General features: G+C 33.6%; 1 protein-coding gene across 1 annotated transcript in view; it reads right to left on the reverse strand.

Annotated features, from left to right (window-relative positions):
• Positions 1 to 3,705: 3,705 nt before the first annotated feature.
• PHTF2 (putative homeodomain transcription factor 2) overlaps positions 3,706 to 20,922 on the reverse strand; it is an 89,375-nt gene continuing 72,158 nt past the window's right edge. The window contains exons 10-17 of the mRNA XM_068972391.1: positions 18,523 to 18,651; positions 16,801 to 17,073; positions 16,440 to 16,571; positions 14,230 to 14,316; positions 9,233 to 9,388; positions 7,977 to 8,072; positions 4,434 to 4,559; positions 3,706 to 3,768 (exon numbers count right to left, since the gene is read on the reverse strand). Of these exons, the coding sequence (XP_068828492.1) occupies positions 3,748 to 3,768; positions 4,434 to 4,559; positions 7,977 to 8,072; positions 9,233 to 9,388; positions 14,230 to 14,316; positions 16,440 to 16,571; positions 16,801 to 17,073; positions 18,523 to 18,651 (1,020 nt within the window). The 3' untranslated portion in view covers positions 3,706 to 3,747. The remainder of the gene's footprint in view (positions 3,769 to 4,433; positions 4,560 to 7,976; positions 8,073 to 9,232; positions 9,389 to 14,229; positions 14,317 to 16,439; positions 16,572 to 16,800; positions 17,074 to 18,522; positions 18,652 to 20,922) is intronic.

The raw sequence follows: 20,922 nt of genomic DNA on the forward strand, positions 1-20,922 counted from the left end.
TTAATCTTACTAATCCCTCTAATAGTCCTGTAAAATAACTGTCAGTAATTTATAGTTGAGAAAACCAAAGTTCACAGAGGTTAAATAATTTGCCTAAGACTGTAAAATAAGTCTGACTCCAAAGTATATGTTCTCTCCAGCAAGTCTCACTGCAGAGCTGAACAGGGAGCCATCAAATGAATTCTCTTTCCTAACGCCAAAAGCTTCTTAGTATACATATGATCTCACTACATATGTGTATAGACTTATAAATATTTATAAATATTCCAGAATTTTTTCCTATAATTAAGCATTTTGATTAGTTAAGAGGTGCTTTTACAGAATATACCTCCAAAGGGAATAAAGAAGAGTGTGGATTCTACTTGAGGAAACTTAGGCAAGCTTTTCAATCTCTTCTTTGGATTCTTTTTTTTTTTAAACCTATCAATAGTGAAATGAGAGCTTTGGACTAGGTGGCGTTGGGTTCTATGTGACTCAGGTCATCATTCAAAATTCATTCATTCAATAGACTGAAATTAGGCACTATTTTATGTGCTGGGAAAACAGCAGTCAATGAAGTTAAAAATCTCATGCAATTTACATGCTCTAAAATTTCTGATCTTAAGACAGTAATTCTCAAGGTGGTGAGGAATGATAAGCGGAACACAATTTCAAAATCACTTATGGAATACTTTTTCCAGAGTATGCATGTACCACATCCAAGATGCACAGTCTACTCCCCAGGAAGTAAGCACTGTGGGAAGCCAGAGATATCGATAAGCATTTGTGGTATCTCTCTTACAAGGTTGGCAGAAAAATGGTTGAGAATTAGTGTTCTAAGTGATACAATATAAAGAGCTGCAAGTCATATTGCTCTATCTGTAAGTGTGAAGGGAGACTCACTAAGAGACCCAATTATAAGCTTAAAGAAAGTTGGAAAGTGCTCTTCAATGAAGAGTCCCTGATTAAGGCCTAGGATCATTTGTACCAGTCAGAGAACAGAAATATTACAACGCTTACCCATGTTATTGTTGGCCATGATCTCTCTTGTTGAATCACGTGTAAAATCACTTGGTTAAAAACACAATCCTTCTGATAATGAATTTTAATATCCCAGGGTACAGCCAGTTTTCTGTATTTAAATACAAACAAGCAACTAACATTAATGATGTCATAGCATTTTGGTGATGAAAAGCCTGTGCACTAATTCTTCTTTCCTATTCTGAGAATCATAACGCAAAATCTGAAATGTTGGAAACGTTTTAAAAATATATTCCCACTCCCCTCAAATCTAACAGTTATACCTAAAGTTTATGCTACAGTAAATACAAAATTACCACAGAAATGTGCATGACTTGAAAATATGAAAAACAAACCAAAAAAACCAAACCCACTCCAGGTTTAACACTGTCAGTCATAGAACATTTTATTTTAAACTTGCCATTCAAACTTTCAAATATGATACATGTGGCAAAGAAACAACAGTTAACACACAACATCTGCCACAATTCTATCTTTGAACTGTTCCATATTATGTGGTATATTACAATTTCTTTCAATTTCTTACATTCATTGTATTCTTAAAGGCAGCAATGTCAATTTTTCCGCTTTGAAAACAGTTCCATTAATGTTCTGAAATTACCTAAAATGATAACTTTTTCCTCTTAGTATTCTACCGCTGCCATATTAGTGACATAATTCAACATATTAATACGATGTTGAGAGGTACACTGTACTTAATAAATCAACTCTCAACTCCAAGTTGAAATGAACTTCAATCAAAAAACAAGCATTTTCCTAAATCAGTTTACTCAGCTACTTTTCTCAAAAATATTTCCATTCTGAAATAAGTTTTTGTGTGTGTGTGAGATACAATAGTTTCATTTTTATTCCTAACAGAACTCATGCTGTACTTTTTTTTCTCAAAATATATTCAATATATTCTGTGCAAAATGTTAAGTTCTGTATAGGTATGTACCTTATCTTGAAAAACTTTATAAAATATAATTCCTAAAAACAACCTCAACATTAGACAATAGAGGAAGAATAAACATATCAGACAAAGCCTAATTTTTCACAGGAGAAAAAAAGTATGTTCTTAAAGCTCCAGTAATACATTCCTTGAAAAAACTCAGAATGCACTTTGGTCATTATTAAACATATTAGAACATAGGCAAATAAAACAAAATGTTTTTGTTTTCTATACAATGAGGCTGATTTGAGGCTGATCAAAAGGAATGGTGAGAGCAAAGTGATGTTATGATATGGCTCTGTTCTCTACACATTCCTGATCTTAAGATTATGATTTGGGGATTAAAACTGCACCAGTCAAATAAATCATTTACAATTAATTATTTTAAATTCCCTAAAACATGGTAAAAAAAGGTGAGGATATTCAACATGATACAACTTGCACCAAGAAAATTCTAGATTGTTTCAAATAAAGTCTTTTAAAAACTAGACACCCAGTTTAAAAAAAAAAGTTTGCTAAAACGTTTCATATTTCATGTAACTCCTAAAATTTGATTGTATAAATATAACAACTTAAAATCAAGGCCCAATGTAAGATACCATCATAGTTGCCCTATTTACCTAACATGCCAACAGATAAGTTCTCATTTGGACACTTGGCAAATTATTTGGAGGGGAGGAAGGGGGTTACTTTCTAGGTTAAAAGCATCTAAAATAGCCCTTATATAACTGCGAGTTGAGGAGGGGGATGTACTAGATAGCAGAATTTGCAAGCTATCGCTATTTTTCCTGAAAACTCATACATAGTTTTACAGCTAGCAATCAGGAATATCTGATTGTTTCTTAATGTTATTCTTAAGTTGTTCATTTGAGTGTGGTATGAATAGCATAAACAATAGTGTACCATGGGGAGAAAATTATTTTACTTGAGTAAACATAACATACTTGAGTAATATCAATAGGCACTTCACTTGTGAGATGAGTATATACCTCACTCAAAAGGATACCATATCATGCCCTAGTACGCTATAAAGACACATTATAGTACACCCCATATAAAGACACACATTAAAAGTAATAATTTTTAAAAGTGCACATTTTGAGCATGCACAGTTGGAGCTGTGCAAACAGCCCAGTGTTTCAAATAAATACAATTATTACTATTTATTTTTATCAAAATATCTTACAGTATGGTAACCATTTACAATTATTGCTCTATTAAGAGTTTTATCATCAAAGAGCACTTGTTGACCTGTTGTGTAATACCATAGATATTAATACTGAAGGGTGCTTAAACTGCAGCTTAATCAGTTTAGATCCTGGCATTGTTCCAAAATAACTCAAAAGAAACCCGGACTGGATCTTAATTTACTGAATAAAAATGTTTTATGTGTTTAGCTGAGTCTAATGCAAGATTACAAAGTTAAAGACGTTTACTTCAAGTAAGGCAAGTCACGGCATTGATGGAGAAACAGTGTTTAGCAATGGCTTCTATTCTCACAATTTGTTGTCATTTTTTATGAGCAATTACCAGGATCTCAAGTATCTGGACATCAGTTTCATCACCCTTTCAACAACTAAGTATATCAATGCTAAAAATAAAATATAAAGACTAAAATAAATGTAAAAAACAGTGAACAAGTGAAATAAATATAAGAATTGCACAGGACAGTCTGATGTAAACACTTCGATTTCTCAGCTGAGATTCCTGAAGCAAAGAGTCAGTGACTGCTTTCAGGCAGCTTAGTTGGTACTCTTATTCTGGAAAAGAGGCTACATCTTCTTTTCTCTGAATTGTCATGATTTAATCTTCCAGAGCTAGTGAAAAAATAATACATATAGGGACCATTAGAGCCAGTTTTGATATTGCAACTTATTAAGTTATATCATATGATATTGTTTTTTATCTAAATTTCATTCATTAACAACTGAAGGTTCTACTATTTTAAATTCTTTTATTCTTTTATTTTTAAGAATTCACCTCAAACAAATAAAAAAGTGAGACTCCAATTTCTCTTGCTTTCTCTAACTGGAAAGTGACAATATACATCTACTACCGGTTAATATAAACATTCTACACCTTATTTGCTAGCAGCTTTGCACATGTTGGAGGATGCATATATTGCTATATAGATAAACAATATAGCTTTTGGCCAAAGCCAGTAATAGGGCTCTTTTTTAAAAAATCATCTAAATTAGATTTATCTTATATATGAGTAAAAATAAACACTTCCACTTATCCTATCCAAGAGTACCATTTGTAACAAATACTGTTCTGAATGAGAAGCTCCATCAGTATTATAAGCCAAGAATATTTATCATTCTTTGAAATTAAATGTTAAGTTATCTTCATTAATTGTATATAATATAACCAAAATGACTCCATTACTATACATGTGAGATCTCAAAGTGTTAGGGTGAAATAAACATCATGAAAATGTAATAGGGTACTAAGAAATTTAAAAATACCTGCAAGCCCTTACCTTTAAATTAAATCCAAGCAAGTCACTGATAACACCAGAAACAGCTGACAGGATGACAACCTGGGTGATGTTATAAAGCAGTGGATTCATTGTAAGTCCATATAGTCTAAAGGGACTGTCCAATTCCTAGTAGAAGAGGAAAAAACCATGAACCCAGATTCATTGAGAATTATTAGTTAAACTAATTCAGGGCAATATGCAAAGAGAATTTTTATAAACACTGTTTCAAAAGACAGTTACAAATCATGATAGTCTTAGAATAAACTTGGTTAAACCTGAAGTAAGTAAATTTACTTTTAGGTTTTCTTAGGAGAAAGTAACTTTCATTTAAAAGAAATCTATAATCTAAATTTGTAACTCCAATTTCTGTCCCAAATGAATGACTAATAACTATTGGTCTGGTAGCTATAAGGTTAAAGAATACTTTTCACTATAACAATAGAAATGGAAAGAGAAAGAGAACAATATATTTTTGCATAAGAATTAGAAATTTATTTAGCCAAATTTTCTGTCTATACACAGATACACACACATATACATACATATATGCATAGATATATAATCCCCCTTTGAGATAATTTTCAAACGCATAGATTCATTAATTGATTCACTGACTCAAACATTTAAGTAAAGTTCTATATATGCTAGGCACCATGGCAGACTCTGGAAAAGTTAAGATTCAGTCCTCATGCTGAAGGACCTTGCAGTCTAATAGACAAGCAAAGATATAATTCAACTATGTGTCCCACAAAAGAAATATGTATAAATGGCAGAGGGCCAGAGTTGAAGATGTTCCTGCAACTTAGTCCATGGGAGGAGAGAAGGTATTCCCCAAGACACAAGAACATGGCACCTTTGAATTGCTACAGGTTATACGAGGCAAGGATAAATTTTATAAAAATGGCTACTTAGGTAAGGGTCATTCTTTAGGCAAAGTATGACAGGAGATTGGCACAAGAGGAATTTAATTTGGGGAGTAGTATATCAGATGTGCATGTGAGAAATACAGATTAGAGAGCAGCAAGACCAGAAGGAAGAAGCCCTCAGAGTTCAGTTTATCAGGAGCTCAAGTGAAAATGATGTGGGTCTGACTTACAGCAGTATTGGCAGGAAAAAGAGGATGAACTGGACAATATTTGAGAGTGTGAGTCAATGGGCCCAAGAATTTCTTGGCTGTGAAGAAAGAGAAAGAAGGAGCAATCTATATTTTGTCCCAGGTTCTGAACAGAAGACTATGTTTGACCAAAAAAGATCACACTGATGTGTTTTGTTTTTTGGTTAACTTTGTATTTCTCTCCATTTTGCAAATGAAGCTGCTCACATGAAGTCTCAACTTTAGAGCCTTCTCCTAGTTAGCATAGTGCCTAGACTCTTAAGATACTCAATATTTATGTGTCAAAAACTCACCCAGAGCTTCCCTGGTGGCTCAGTGGTAAAAAATCTGTCTACCAAAGTAGGAGACATAGGTTTGAGCTCTGGTCTGGGAAGATCCCACATGCTGCAGAGCAACTAAGCTCATTTGCCACATCTAATGAGCCGTGCTCTAGAGAGCGGGACTGGCAACTACTGAAGCCCATGCGCTCAACAGCCTATACTCCACAAAAAGAGAAGCCACCGCAAAGAGAAGACTGCTCACCACAACCAGAAAGGGGTCCCTGCTCACTACAACTAGAGAAAAGCCCATGCTGCAACAAATACCCAGCATAGCCAAAATTAAATAAACTGGAAAAAAACAAAAACAAAACCCACCTAACTCCTCTGACCCTTTTCAGTGCCTAATATACTGTGAGGCACAATCTATAGTCAGTTAATGCATTTTAGTTAACTGAAGAAGTAACCATAGCATTGAGACACAACTAATTTCCTACTATTCTATGAACACCTTATAAACAATTCTAAACTTTCCATTTAATTTGTTACAGAAACAGAGATTTTTTAAAAAATGGTTTCCTTTTAAGAAAGAAAGGAATTATTAACACTGCAGTGATAATGATATTTTATTAAATTACCTCCAAAGAGGGAATACCAGACGACCTGACCTGCCTCTTGAGAAACCTGTATGCAGGTCAGGAAGCAACAGTTAGAAACGGACATGGAACAACAGACTGGTTCCAAATAGGAAAAGGAGTACGTCAAGGCTGTATATTGACACCCTACTTATTTAACTTATATACAGAGTACATCATGAGAAACACTGGGCTGGAAGAAGCACAAGCTGGAATCAAGATTGCCGGGAGAAATATCAATAACCTCAGATATGCAGATGACACCACCCTTATGGCAGAAAGTGAAGAGGAACTAAAGAGCCTCTGATGAAAGTGAAAGAGGAGAGTAAAAAAGTTGGCTTAAAGCTCAACATTCAGAAAACGAAGATCATGGCATCTGGTCTCATCACTTCATGGCAAAGAGATGGGGAAACAGTGGCTGACTTTATTTTTCTGCACTCCACAATCACTGCAGATGGTGACTGCAGCCATGAAATTAAAAGATGCTTACTCCTTGGAAGGAAAGTTATGACAAACCTAGACAGCATATTAAAAAGCAGAGACATTACTTTGCCAACAAAGGTCCATCTAGTCAAGGCTATGGTTTTTCCAGTGGTCATGTATGGATGTGAGAGTTGGATGGTGAAGAAAGCTGAGCCCAAAAGAATTGATGCTTTTGAACTGTGGTGTTGGAGAAGACTCTTGAGAGTCCCTTGGACTGCAAGGAGATCCAACCAGTCCATTCTGAAGGAGATCAGTCCTGGGTGTTCATTGGAAGGACTAATGTTGAAGCTAAAACTCCAATACTTTGGCCACCTGATGCGAAGAACTGACTCACTGGAAAAGACCCTGATGTTGGGAAAGATTGAGGGCAGGAGGAGAAGGGGACGACAGAATGAGATGGTTGGATGGCATCACCAACTCAATGGACATGGGTCTGGGTGGGCTCCGGGAGTTGGTGATGGACAGGGAGGCCTGGCGTGCTGCAGTTCATGGGGTCGCAGAGTCGGACATGACTGAGCAACTGAACTGAAAGAGTTACAGTTATGAGATGAAATATACTGAAATTATATTATTTTTGATTGCTACCCAAAAAAGCTTTGAAAATTTATTTATTGGTGATATATAATTATTACAGTGATAATGTATTACTACTTTTTAAACCAACTCAGGCCAAGTAAACAGTAGACTGCTTTGAGAAATACAAAATGAAAAAAAAAAAAATTAGCAAATTAACATCAAATCTTTTTTAAAATCTATTTTAAGTTCTAGGATGCAAAAACTTCCAAAGATGCCAACTTCTACAATATTCTAAACATTATTAAGAGACTTAAAATTTCAAAACTGAATAAAAGTTCAAAATAAAATGATCTGAATTACTTTGATTAGCTTTTCAATGAGAAATAAAATGTAAACTGCATGAATGTGCTCAAAAATAATTTGGAAAACATCTTCAATAATCCTGAAAACCAAACACAAATTAGGATCTACAAACAAAACAGTAAGAAAAGTTAGAACAGCATTTTCTACATGATGTCCATTTTCATTTCACTCTTACCTTTAGCAATTTAGTAGCCAGTTTTAAAACATTGTTCACTAGTGTCAATTCCTCCTTTTTGTTAGGTTTCTTTTCCATTTTCAAGTAGAGGTTTATCTTTTATTAAAAAAGAATGAACAATTAAATAAACTTAAAATTATAACAAATACTCATTTTTAAGAGGAACTGAAAAACATTTACTAAAATATTAGCAGTAGTTCTCTATTATTAAGAGTATAGGTGATATTAATATTCTTCTTCACACTTAACTATATATTCCTAACTTCTTACAGCAAATATTTTATAAGAAAATAATATTTTTTTAACTTTTCAAATGTAACTGAAAGCTGAAAGAAGGAACACTGGATTTCTTTATTAAAATGTGAAACAGTTTAGCCCCAGATCCAAATTAACACAGAAAATAAATAATAACTAGAGTAAAGTATGGAGAAGGCAGTGGTGCCCCACTCCAGGACTCTTGCCTGGAAAATCCCGTGGATGGAGGAGCCTGGTAGGCTGCAGTCCATGGGGTCGCTAAGAGTCGGACACAACTGAGCGACTTCACTTTCACTTTTCACTTTCATGCATTGGAGAAGGAAATGGCAGCCCACTCCAGCGTTCTTGCCTGGAGAATCCCAGGGATGGGGCAGCCTGGTGGGCTGCCGTCTATAGGGTCGCACAGAGTCGGACACGACTGAAGCGACTTAGCAGCAGCAGCAGAGTAAAGTAAATCAGTTGGTTTGTTTCCTACTTTCCCCTTTCCTTCTAACTGACTTGGTTTGACAGGGTTACGAATTTCTAAAAATCAAACTATTCCTGACAAAAATATTCCACAAGTTCACTAGAAATAAGTTTGTTTAAATATTCCTATGAAATAAGGAAAACACTTTTTTAAATTCATATAAAATAAAGTTAAGCATCAAAATTATTAGGCTTTACACTTTCTAGCAAATAAAAGTTTATGCTTATTCAAATATGGCTCTGCTACACTGCAATGCAAACATATCCCAACAATGATTTAAAATCCATCATTTCTACAAACGGTATTTCCTGCTTATCAAATGAAAATGAGACACAGAAACAATAGCTTAGACTTGAAATCTGTATCAAGGCAGAACACTGAAGAAAGTTTTGTGCTCTACCAAATTTCAAGTTTTGCTCTGCAACACAAATGGTCTTAACAGAGGTTCCTGAAAAATTCTGAAGTAAATGAAAACTTTTAATTTTAACATGTTGGTATCAGACATTAATTTATAACAATTAACACGAATTCTCACCTGTTCAGTAAGTAATATTGAGGTATTGCTATATTTTTTACTTGTTTCTGATCCAAGGGTAACAAATCTTAGGAGAAAAAGTGTTAACGAGATGCACCAGATTACCAGTTCCCAATTGTAGTGACAATCAAGGAAGATCTCATGTACATGAAGCAACTAAAAATGTAAGGAAAAGGCAATACGAAGAAAAATGTGATTCAAAAATTTCTTCTTTAAAAGAAAGTAAAATTTTACTTCATACAGATAGATCATGGATATAGTATTACATTTTTCAAACATTTGACATTTCTTAGGAAATATTGCAAGCACATGAAAGGTACTGAGTATTATATAATCAAAACCCATATATTTACTTTCATTAAATCTTAATATCTTGCAATATTTTTTAGATTTTCAAAAAAATAAGAGTAAAGATTCAAAGGAAGCCCCTTTAAACTGTTCTTTTTATCACTGCCCTTCTTCCTCACCCCTCTGTAAGGGTAATGACTTTTGTATTTACCTTTTCCACTCAGCTTTTATAGTTAGCTAGGTATTTATGCTTATACTATGTTATATGTATGCTGGAATTTGTATAAATGCTATCACATTGACCTTATCATTCTTCAATTTGCTTTTTAATCTACTGGATTTTGTTTTCAAAGTTTATCCATGATTCATTAAGCTTAAATTCATTCATTCTAACTACTGCAAGGTATTATAGTAAAAGAATCAACCACAGTGGATTTGCCTACTCTACCAATTAACATTCACTGGGCTGCCAATTTCCTCACTGCAAACTATGCTGCAATAAATATTCTCTTCTGCCTCTCCTGGTCTTCTTGTGCACATGTAAGACCTTCTTGAGGAGTTAATATCTAGGAGTAAAACTGCTAAAGCCTTGGATAGTCACACATTCAGTGTTAGCAGATATTACAAATTTGTCTCTGAAAAACAGTTGTGCCAATTTATACTCTCAGCAGCAGATCAGAGTTCCCTTTGCCTTCATATCTGTCCAAACTAGGTATTATTCGACTTCTTAACACCTGCCATTCTAATGGGTGTAAACTGTTCTCTTACTCTTTTCCTTTTACTTTTCCACATTACTTAGGGAGGATGAGTATGTTTCATATGCTTACTGGTCACTGGGTTTCCTCTTCTCTAAGTTATCTTTTTAAATTCTGTATCTAACTTTTTCTATTAGGTTGTCTGTTTTTATTGATTTATTGAAGTTATTTACTTATTGTGATTAACAAAGCTAAAGTCGTGTCTGACTCTTTGCGATCCCATGGACTGTAGCCTACCAGGCTCCTCAGTCCATGGAATTTTCTAGGCAAGAGTACTGGAGTGGGTTGCCATTTCCTTCTCCAGGGCATCTTCCCAACCCAGGGATCAAACCCAGGTCTCCTGTATTGCAGGCAGACGCTTTACCGTCTGAGCCACCAGGGAAGCCTATTTATTTATTGTGATTAACAAAGCTATTTAAACCATGTATTTTGCCAGTATTTTTTCACAGACTCTCTTTTGTCATTTATGGTGCTTTTTTTAATACTTAACAATTTTTAGGGAGAGGCAGGAGAGAAGAATATATGAGAGACTGAATGTATCAGGTAAAAGTCTGAAATATTTAGTCCGGACCTTTATAGAAAAAGTTTGCTGATTTCTGACTTAAAGAAACAAAACTGATTCTTTTATATTGAGGTTATATCCATTTTTATTGATCTTGCACTTCTAAAAAAATGTGTCATGTTTTTAATAATTTGTCTGGAAAGTTACTAGAATATTGTACATAGACATCCATATTCAATTTTTTTTTTCTTTTCCAATCTTTATACAATTTCTTTCTTTTCCCTATCTTCACTGGTTAGCACCTTTCTTAACTAGAAGTGATAAAGAGGCCACTCATCTCATTCCTGATTTTAAAGTATCTCGAAGATAATAAATATCATATGTACAATGTTTGCTCCAGTTTTTGAAAGATTTTTTATTTATCAAATTAAGAACAGTACTTTTCAGTCACTATATTATGACTCTCCTATTGAAATTTACCAATTTGTTTTCTGTATCTATTGAGATGATCAGATGATTTCTCCTTTAATCAACTAAAGGAGTTCAAACTGGATAACTGGAGGGATAGGCTGTCTAGGTCATGGCATATTTACTGTTATTAACTGCTGGCTTCATCTTCTGAGTATTTCTGCATCTAAGCTGGTTGACTGCTTCCTGTGTTCATACTGTCTCTCTGGTTTGGTAACAAAGTTACATGAAGTACATAAAATGAGTTGGGGGAATATTCCCTTTTTCTACTCCCTAGATCTTTTGCGTAGGATTAGGGTTACTTGTTTATTAAAACATCTTGCAAAATTCATCTGTAAAAATCACATGGGTCTGTAGCTGATTTTCAAACTACTGAATCAATACTGCTATATGGCTACAGGGTCTTCCCAGCTCTTCAGTTACTTTTTGAGTCAGTTTTAATTAATATTTCTACAAAACTGTCCACAGAAGCTTTTAACTTTAATGACATTAATATACACTACTATTCTTTTTTAAAAAATTCTCAACTATTTCAGTTTAATACTGTGAGTTTTCTTTTTAAACACTGCTATCTTTAAGTGTGTTTTGAAATTTCCAAATGCATGGTTTTCTTTTTGCTGTCATTGTTTTCTACCTCTAGTATATAACTAGAGGTCTGTATAGTATCAGTTGAGAATCATTTTGTCACCTAGTACATGGGAAAGTTTAATAAACTGTTCTGTGTCTGAAGAGTATGTATTGTCCAATTTCAGAATAAAATTTTAACTGTCTTGTTTAGATACATGTCTTCATATTTTTGTCTGCTTCATCAATAATGAAAGGAATGTGTTCAAAGCTCCCAATGTGGCATTTTGTCAATTCCTCACTACAGTGCTATTGATTTAGGCTGTATATAGATAAGACTGAAGTTATTTGATAACATACATACAATTCTAGAATTGTTAGATCTTCCTGACTAACAATTCTTCAAACTTTTTCAGGTTTCTCTCTATCCCAGTAATACGTCTTAGATTACAGTCTATTTCATCTGCTATTAACGTTACTTCACCAGCTTTCTCTTGGCTAGTATTTATCTGCAATGTATTTTTCTATCTTTTTACATTTAAAACTTGACAATGTTATTATGTTCCATGTGTCTTTTGTTGACAGAAATAGATTTTATGTTCATTAGAGACAAAAATACTGCAGGATGTACTTCAGGAACATGGAAATAAAACCCTGAAGAAAAGACTGAAATGCAACAAGCAATTGTGAGTAAAGAAACCAGTCTTCTTCCTTTTGATTGGGTTAGATTTCTCTGTTTTCTGGTGTTCTGCAGTATCTCTACTGCTGTATCTCTATAATGTATCCAAGTGTCAATTTGTTTTTACTGTGGCTTCTTGTTCTTATCCTTCCTAAACCTGAAAATTAATGTCTTCTACTAATTCAGAAAAACTCTTAAGTCATCATCTCTCCAAATATTGCTCTCTCTCTTCTTTCAATATGAAATTCCTGTTACATACATGTTAGATCTTCTTTTCATATTTCCATCTCTTCATCTCTGTTCTATATTCTGGCTAATTTCTTCCACCTCCCAGCTCACCAATTATCTTTGTCTTCAATTTGCTGTTTCTTCTGTTTGTTGTGGTTTTAATGTCAGTGACTTTTTTTTTTTTACTTCTATGAAGCAATGCTTGGGTATTTTTCAAATCTATCTGCCCTTTTTTTTAATAGTGTTATCTACATCTTCAGTCATTTTAAACAAGCTTATAGTTTCTATCTGATCAGATCTGAAGTTGCCGGAGATGTACTCCTGCTGTGTGTTAATTTGTTGACTCACTCATGCTATAAAGTTTTTTCATGTGTTCTGAGACCTGATGGGGCTTTAACTGTGCAAATTCTGTGAGGATTAGGGTTGATGTTCCCCAAGAACAGTCTTGGCTTAGCTTCTTTCAGGTATCCAGGAGTCTAGGATCTTGTTATATAAACTTCTTGACACAGCGGCTACAAGACAATATCTGTAATGTACACTTGAACCCTGAATCTGTATTAAAAGCTGACCTACACTTATATATTCTTAGGAGAGACTTTCTCTGCCTCCTTGGCCAGAACACTGGCAAAACTGGCCAAGCTCCCTACTGTCTTCCTGTGCTGTTGGGCAGCCTTGTTCTTACTGCACCTCTTCACTGAGACTGCAGGCCTTCGAGGGTTTTGGCCTTGCAGCATCTGTATAAGGAAGGACAGCAGATCAAGGCCTCATCTCCTGTCCTCAAATGGGCATAAAATCTCAAGTCTTTCACATACTAACACAAACAAAGCACTTCAACCTAACATTAACACATATACTTAACTGCTCTGTTTTTCACTTTTATCCTCATTTTTGGCCCCTTACTGTGTTATAAACTCAAATATACAAGCAATATGTATATTTATAAAACACCTCACTTATACATATTAAGATGCTGGGTTTTTTCCCCCCAGTATTGTATGTTTTAAACCAGAAGAATTTTCAGGTAATCCAGCATGTCTTATTACTTGAAACGGAAGTTTAAATTTCATAGCATAGACTATATCCTGAGATACTTTTGTGCTTCCCGACTAATCTTGGTCAATGAGAATTCTTTTTTCAGAGATGAGGCGGTCAAGTCACAGTGATATACTCAGGTATAAAATAAAAGTTAATATTAAATGTGAATAAAGCAGAGATCATGGAAAATAGTCTGCAAAATTTCATAACTCTAGACACTCATCAGTTTGTTTTGGGAAATAAAGGTGAATTGTAGACAAAAACTATTTTATGTTCAATTAATAGACCCCTGAAAATAAGTTAGTTATTATTCATCACGTGAATAAGTAAGATGCATTTACTTACTCTACTGAAAAAAAATAAACTGTAAAAATTCAATTTCAAATTACTTATTACTTTGTTTATTATTAGAAAGCCTTGGAGGCTGAATATTTATAGATCTGATTATCTAAGTTCTACACAAAATAAATTAACTCACCTGGGCACAACAGATAAATACAACTGAGATAGTCAACAAGAAAGCAGATGAAACTATGACATCAACTGATCGCTGAGGACCTCGACGCTGGGGGGAGAAAAGTGAAAACACTTTTAAATATATTTACTAATTAGCAGCTAATTCCATGCTTTCAATTAAGGTACTGATCTATCACTGCACACTGACCATAGCTTATGACATTGCAAATATACCTGATTTGTGAGATGAATTTTAATTATAAACTGTTATTATTGCCTGAGGATTGGCAACACCATGAAAAATGGTGAATATATAGCCTAGAATTTGTAGAAGGATAAATCCCAAATATTCCATTTTGTCAAACACTAACTATTTATTCAACAGGTTTTTTGAAACCTGCTCAGAATGAGGGACAGTGCTAGATGGTGGAAACATAGTAGAGAACAAAACAGACAAGGAGTCAAACATCAAGGTCACAGAGACAGATATACGTGCAAGTTGTGATGAGAGCTATGACGGAAAGGTATAGAATGCTTTCACAACACTGGTGACAAGTTTGGTACAAATATCATTTCCTTACAGAGATCTTCCCAGGCCCATACTCCTAACTCTCAGGAAGATTGTGTAGGCCTGGGAAGATCTCTCCAAGGAAGTGATATTTACACCAAAGTAGGGTGCAGTAGCATGATGGCACACGGCAGTGTTATTGGTAGAAGGAAAAGCAAGTGCAAGAGTGTAAAACAGAAAAGATCACAGTACATTCAAAGCATTGAAGCAGTGTAGTCTGGCTGGAATGCAGGGAGGAAAGTATTTCAAAATGAGACAAGAGGGACAGGCTATCTGCAGGAGCTGAGTCACGAAGGGCATTAAAAGCCTATTAAGATTTGGTTCTACATCCTAAGATCAATGGAGAATTTTCAGAAGGTTTTAAGAATATGGTCAAACTGGCAGCAAACTGAGGAAAATATTAAAAGGAGGATACAGGAATGCTGAGAGGCCATATAAGACGAAACTGCAGTAATCCAATACAGGAGATAACTGGTGGCTGCAATTAGGTTGGGGAAATAAAAACAGAGAGAGAAGTAAATGGATTTGAGATACATTTTGGAAACAGAAAGGGTGGGAACTGAACAAACTGAATGCTGGAAATGCAAAAGAGGAAGTCAGTACTCAGGATAATTCCTAGACCTAGGGTTACATGTTTCCCTCACTGAAGAATGAGCTCCTAATGGCAGGGAGTTTCATCTCATCAATAGTGAATGGCACATGGTTAACATTAAATGAATGTTTACTGACTAAAATAATCAATGCATAAAAAAATGCAATACCTGCTCAGGGATGATATGGAGAGCAAATTTTAGGTGGCTTCTCACTAAGACAGGTAACAAGGATCATATCCATCCTTCCAGCGGTGTCACAGTGAGAAAAAACAATCTACACTGATCTGTGGCATTACCCAATGAAGACTAACTTAGCTGAGTTTAACAAGTTAAATAAACAGCATAATGAATTTTTTTAAACAGAAGTGGAGACAAATACTGCAAAATTTTTCTACTTTTTCCTTGTTACCTCAAAATAAAAGTCATTAAAGATCTAAGCATGTCAGAGGATAGTCGGCCTTTAGGTCAATTTTATTAAGCTATGATTACTCCATACACAATGAGTATGCAACAAAGAAATAATCCTCATAAAAAATGTTTTCCTAAAACTAATTCAGATGTTTCCCATTTCCCTCCTGAGCTTTTATATCTTAATTCCATAATTAGGAAAGCTATTTTAAAAGATTAAAGGAAAAGAATGGCATGAAAAGGATGGCTTAGAATTGGAAGCTAAAGTTTTCAAATAGTAATAGATCACCTCAGTGAGGCAGCTCATTGACAGATTTTTTTTTTTTAATTTCCTTTTTTAAGCAGTGGGCTCCCTCTGCTGGCTTGTGGAGTAGTAGTAGTTGGTGAGATTTATGAACAAAAATAAATTTAGAACAATCTGATCTTGAATCATCTACCTAAAATGCATTTAAGTCTTCTGGACTTCAGATCTTTTACTGTAAAGAACCAGTTAAACATTTTGAATTTCTGCAAATGGATCAAAATGAACACTAGACGTGGCCACATAGCACCATGTAAGTACAAATCTGACTATAAATCTAGACATACATACATACTGACAAAGAATTGGAACTATGAGAGGGAGCCAGCACGTTAAGAGTACTTTTATCACTACCATTCTACCTTAAGATAGGATCGGAGAGAGAGCCACATTTTTATATTCTGTACTTTCTTCAATCGGAAATGGGGAACCTCAGATTTTCGAGCCCTCCTTGCCGATGTTAAATGTCCAAAGAGTTTTGCAAAAAGTAATCGCTAAAAAAGATTAAAATAAAAATTAATTTTCAAGTAGATTACCACATAAAAACAAAAAATAACAAAATAGAAGTCATTATGGTTTTATTTGGTTGACTATTATAAAAACAAAATGGGGAAATAATTAGCATGTCAAAATGATTTAATGAAACACTTAAATACTTCAGGAATACCATGAATATTATGAAAAGGATAAAATTCTCTACTGAGGTGTCCATATTATACTCACCTGTTTATAAGTTCTTTCTGCTACACAGAGCAAAAAAAAGAAAATCCACACAAGAGACACACGAACCACAAAGCTTATTATAACCATAGAAAGAACTATAACATCTTCATTAGAACCAAATGCAATCATATAAAGTTCTGAAGCAGAATGTGCTGTGAGTTGATCCAAGTCGGTAGCTTGGGAGAGTCGGAAAACAAATGGAGTTAAACCCAGGATTAGAGAGATTGCATTTCCAAAAATCTGGTAGCCTATTCCTGGTATATGGCTGTTTACCTTTATAGAGAGAGAGAGAGAGAGAGAGAAATACACAAGTTTTATCTACAGTAAAATTAATTCCTAATGAAGCATTATTTTATTTATAGCAATATGAAATTACTGTTAAAATATATCAGTTTTAATACCTGAATAATGCAATTTAAATTTACTCAAAGTTTGAGAACCTATTACACATAAAATGTAAGTCAATATTTTTCAGTTTTTAAAAATAGTTCATTATCAGATCTCTAATTCATTAAGTAGATGCAAAAGGATTTACTTACCTGGTCTTACCTGGATCTTGAAAAAAATATTCTACTTATCTCATTATTTAAAACTTTAGAAATACTTACAAATACTGAAAAGAATGAGGGGATCTTATCTACTTAAATCCAGTTACAGAAAAAAATCTAGAATTTATACTTTATGTTCTTCTTCAAAGAGTTCACAATACAAATGGATAATCTCCTTAAACTGTAAAACTACTTTCTTTTATGTATATATACATATATGTATATACATATTGTTTTCTGAAACCATTTCAGAAGAGAGAATATGCTACAGGGGTAAAAATTAAATAAGAGCGAGGGGAAAAGGGGCAGGGGAATTATAAGAAAAAAAAAGGAATTTGGAAATTGAATAATGGAAAATATAAAATTGGCAGGACTGGGAAGGATTTTAAATATCATCTAGCTACCTTTTTTATCATCATATTACATAGTATGTAAAAATTCACAAATAAGGTACAGAGTATTAACCAGATGCAAGTTTTTGGAGACTCCTTGCTAACAGCTTTTCATAGCTCACATGGAAATATGTAATAGGAAGTAGCTCAGTTTCTGAAACCAGTTATTTTAATTCCTTCCCACATAAAAGTATGCACGAGAGTTCTAATTAGCAACACACAAAAAATTTAAAATTCCAAGTTAAATTACGCCTAGCTGTCCATGGGAATTAGGCAAAATTTTAAAAGTGGTAATGATGTAATAAAAGAAATAACAGAAACTGAAGTTTAAATCTGTAGGATTTGTATTCTACATCTCCAAGTGACTTAAGATTCTTTTACCATTAGTTGCATTACTCTTGTATATTTAAGAGGCAAGCATCAATGAAATTTTCCAGTGTGAATTCTCTTTTTTAATGTTTTGAGTAGTAATAAACCAATGAAGTGAGGTAAATGATACAGAAAAACGTTTTCATTAACAATTGTATATACCTAGCAGCTCCTAAATTTGATCCACTGAAAGCAAAAAAAAGAATAACATAAAAGAAAATTTTAAACCATCAAGGTCTATTCTTGATCAGAAAATGAAAAGCACCAAAACATGTTTGGTGACAAACCACTCAAACACAAGGAACTCTTTTTTTTCAGGTTGAAGAAATGAGGTGAGTAGGTTATAAATATAACACTTCGGTAATCATTTACTATATTAATAATCACTATCTAAACAAAATTTAAAAACTCACTCTGTTCATTATCATTCCACTGATTTCAAGAACAGACATATCTGCTTTCTTGCAGTCATTGCCTTCCCATACGATAGCACTTATTTTTTCTAATCCCGGGTGGGAACTATGGAGCCAGGGCAAATGACTCTATAAAAAATAACCAGAAATTGGTGAGTATATTAACTGCATTTCAAAATAAACTGTGTATATATACATATATACACACACACAATTTTATCTATATACACTAAAAAATAGAAATTGGTGAATGCATTTATATTTATAGAATAGATATATCTATACAAAGCTATCTCATGTACAATTTCAAGGACACTAAAATTCTATCTTAAAATTAGTTAGCATATACACTGAACATGTAGCCTAAGAAATTACAGTTATAAAAATGCATATAAGTTTCAGAACCTATACTAGCACAACTTATTGGTCAAAAATACTCTAAAATGTGTCAGCAAAGGCACTTAGTCATCAATCTGTTTACATAACTCCTAATATATTAGTGTTCAAAGACAAATGTGCATCAAATTCATATTACTAATTATTCATACTACTGACTGTTCAACTTATGCATGTCTGATATGAAAGAAAATGATCGAGATTTGAACCTTTCTGAAAGACTAAACAGTGATATAATCTCATTCAGAAAGACACACACTTACCCTTAATACTTGATTTAGTTACTTTTCTGATTTTTTTAAATCTAGCATTTCTCCAAAGGATCCATTTAACTTTTCCCTTCAGAGCAAATATTGCAAACTGAAGCACATAGAACTAGAAGTATTCCCCCAGGTAAAATAAAGTATCTCTCACAGTTTCACAGAATAGAAAATGGTAGGAAGAAAAGCTGGAAGCTTTAATGCAAACAAAATCATATATTTAGTGTGTTTTTCTGTTTGTTTCAGATCTATAATTAAAAGAGTAAAACTTCAAAATAGGATAGTTGAGGGTTAAAGATAGCACAATAAAACACTAATCTTTACATTATCAGATATCAATAGAAATAACACAAAAAGACTGGTCCCTCCTCCCAAAAACGATTAGTTCCAGAATGAGATACAATTGATATTTTTAATATCATATTATTTCTAAGTTATTTTAATAACATATTTCATTGAGAGAACTTCTAACAATGAACCAAAGAATTTACTTTAAAATATTCTTTGGCAGATAAAAATGTGATTGAAATATGATAAAAGATATGCTTCTGCAGACTTAAGGAATATGTTTTCCTCTGGAGGAAGTAAGTTGCACTGATTAATTTCAATTAAAGGTATAAAAAGTAATATAATAATATGCAAGAAATAAATATGGGAACTTATTATTCTGACCTCATACATTAATTTTATGTAAAGCTAATATACCACATTTATGTGCACAGAGTAAAAAAAGTGATGAACAATTATACAGGCAAACCATAATGCCAGTAGTCATACTACTGGCAAAGCCCTTTTATGTGTAGTTATTTGGCTACCAAGACGGTTCCTCTGAAAATTTATCTATTCCAAAAACAGAGTATCTTAATATACTTTAACCTTCATAGTATATATTTCATTATTGGAGAACCTTAAGAGCTATGTGATACAAATTGTATTTTAAAATTTATCCCCAAACAAAACAGAAATAATTTACACTAAAATGTTAAAATTTCCCTGAAACTATAATTAAATTATGAAAAGTGATGAAACCAAAAAGCCTGGAACAAGAATGATAAGCTGAATGGAAAGAGTGTTAAACCACAGAGGTAATAGATTAAAGCATCAATATACAAGCTTCTTTTTTTTAAACTCTTAGTCTGTAACAGTGAATTATATGAAGCAAGATATTCAATACCAAGAATGTCCATCTAGAAAAAGAAATGCGAAATCAAAAAATTCTTCATTCTAATTCTAAAAGTACTAATTTTGCTCAGGTAACTTCTAACTAGCATGTGATAGCATTTTCCTATTTCTAGAAAGGAAAAAGGCAAGAGCATAGAAAGTAACTAAAACCTGGAGAATTTAAAAAGATATAGGAATGTGTGTGTGCATGTGTAACGTACTAAAAAAAAATTCTTATTGAAATATACACTGCCTTTAGTACATGAAAGATTTTTTAAAAGGCTCAAAGAAAACATAAGAGCAAATCATTCCATTTTACAGCTTCATCAGATAACAGGTTCTTCTTAGCTATGTTTTTCAAGCTAAAGTTTAGAACTCATTCAATACTTCTTGTTATCCTTATCAAAATCTCAACTGCTTTGCTCCCTGTTCGTTCAAAGTTTTCTTGAAGTCTCCACCTCTGGGAACTATAGCAATTAAAGTATGGCTTTACCCACTGAAAAATTAACTTCACTTGAATGTGTCTTGGTCATTGTTTGGTCACTAAGTTGTGCCAACTCTTTGTGACCCCATGGACTGTAGC

Source organism: Capricornis sumatraensis, chromosome 5 (genome assembly GCF_032405125.1).
Source record: "Capricornis sumatraensis isolate serow.1 chromosome 5, serow.2, whole genome shotgun sequence".
NCBI lineage: Eukaryota > Metazoa > Chordata > Mammalia > Artiodactyla > Bovidae > Capricornis > Capricornis sumatraensis.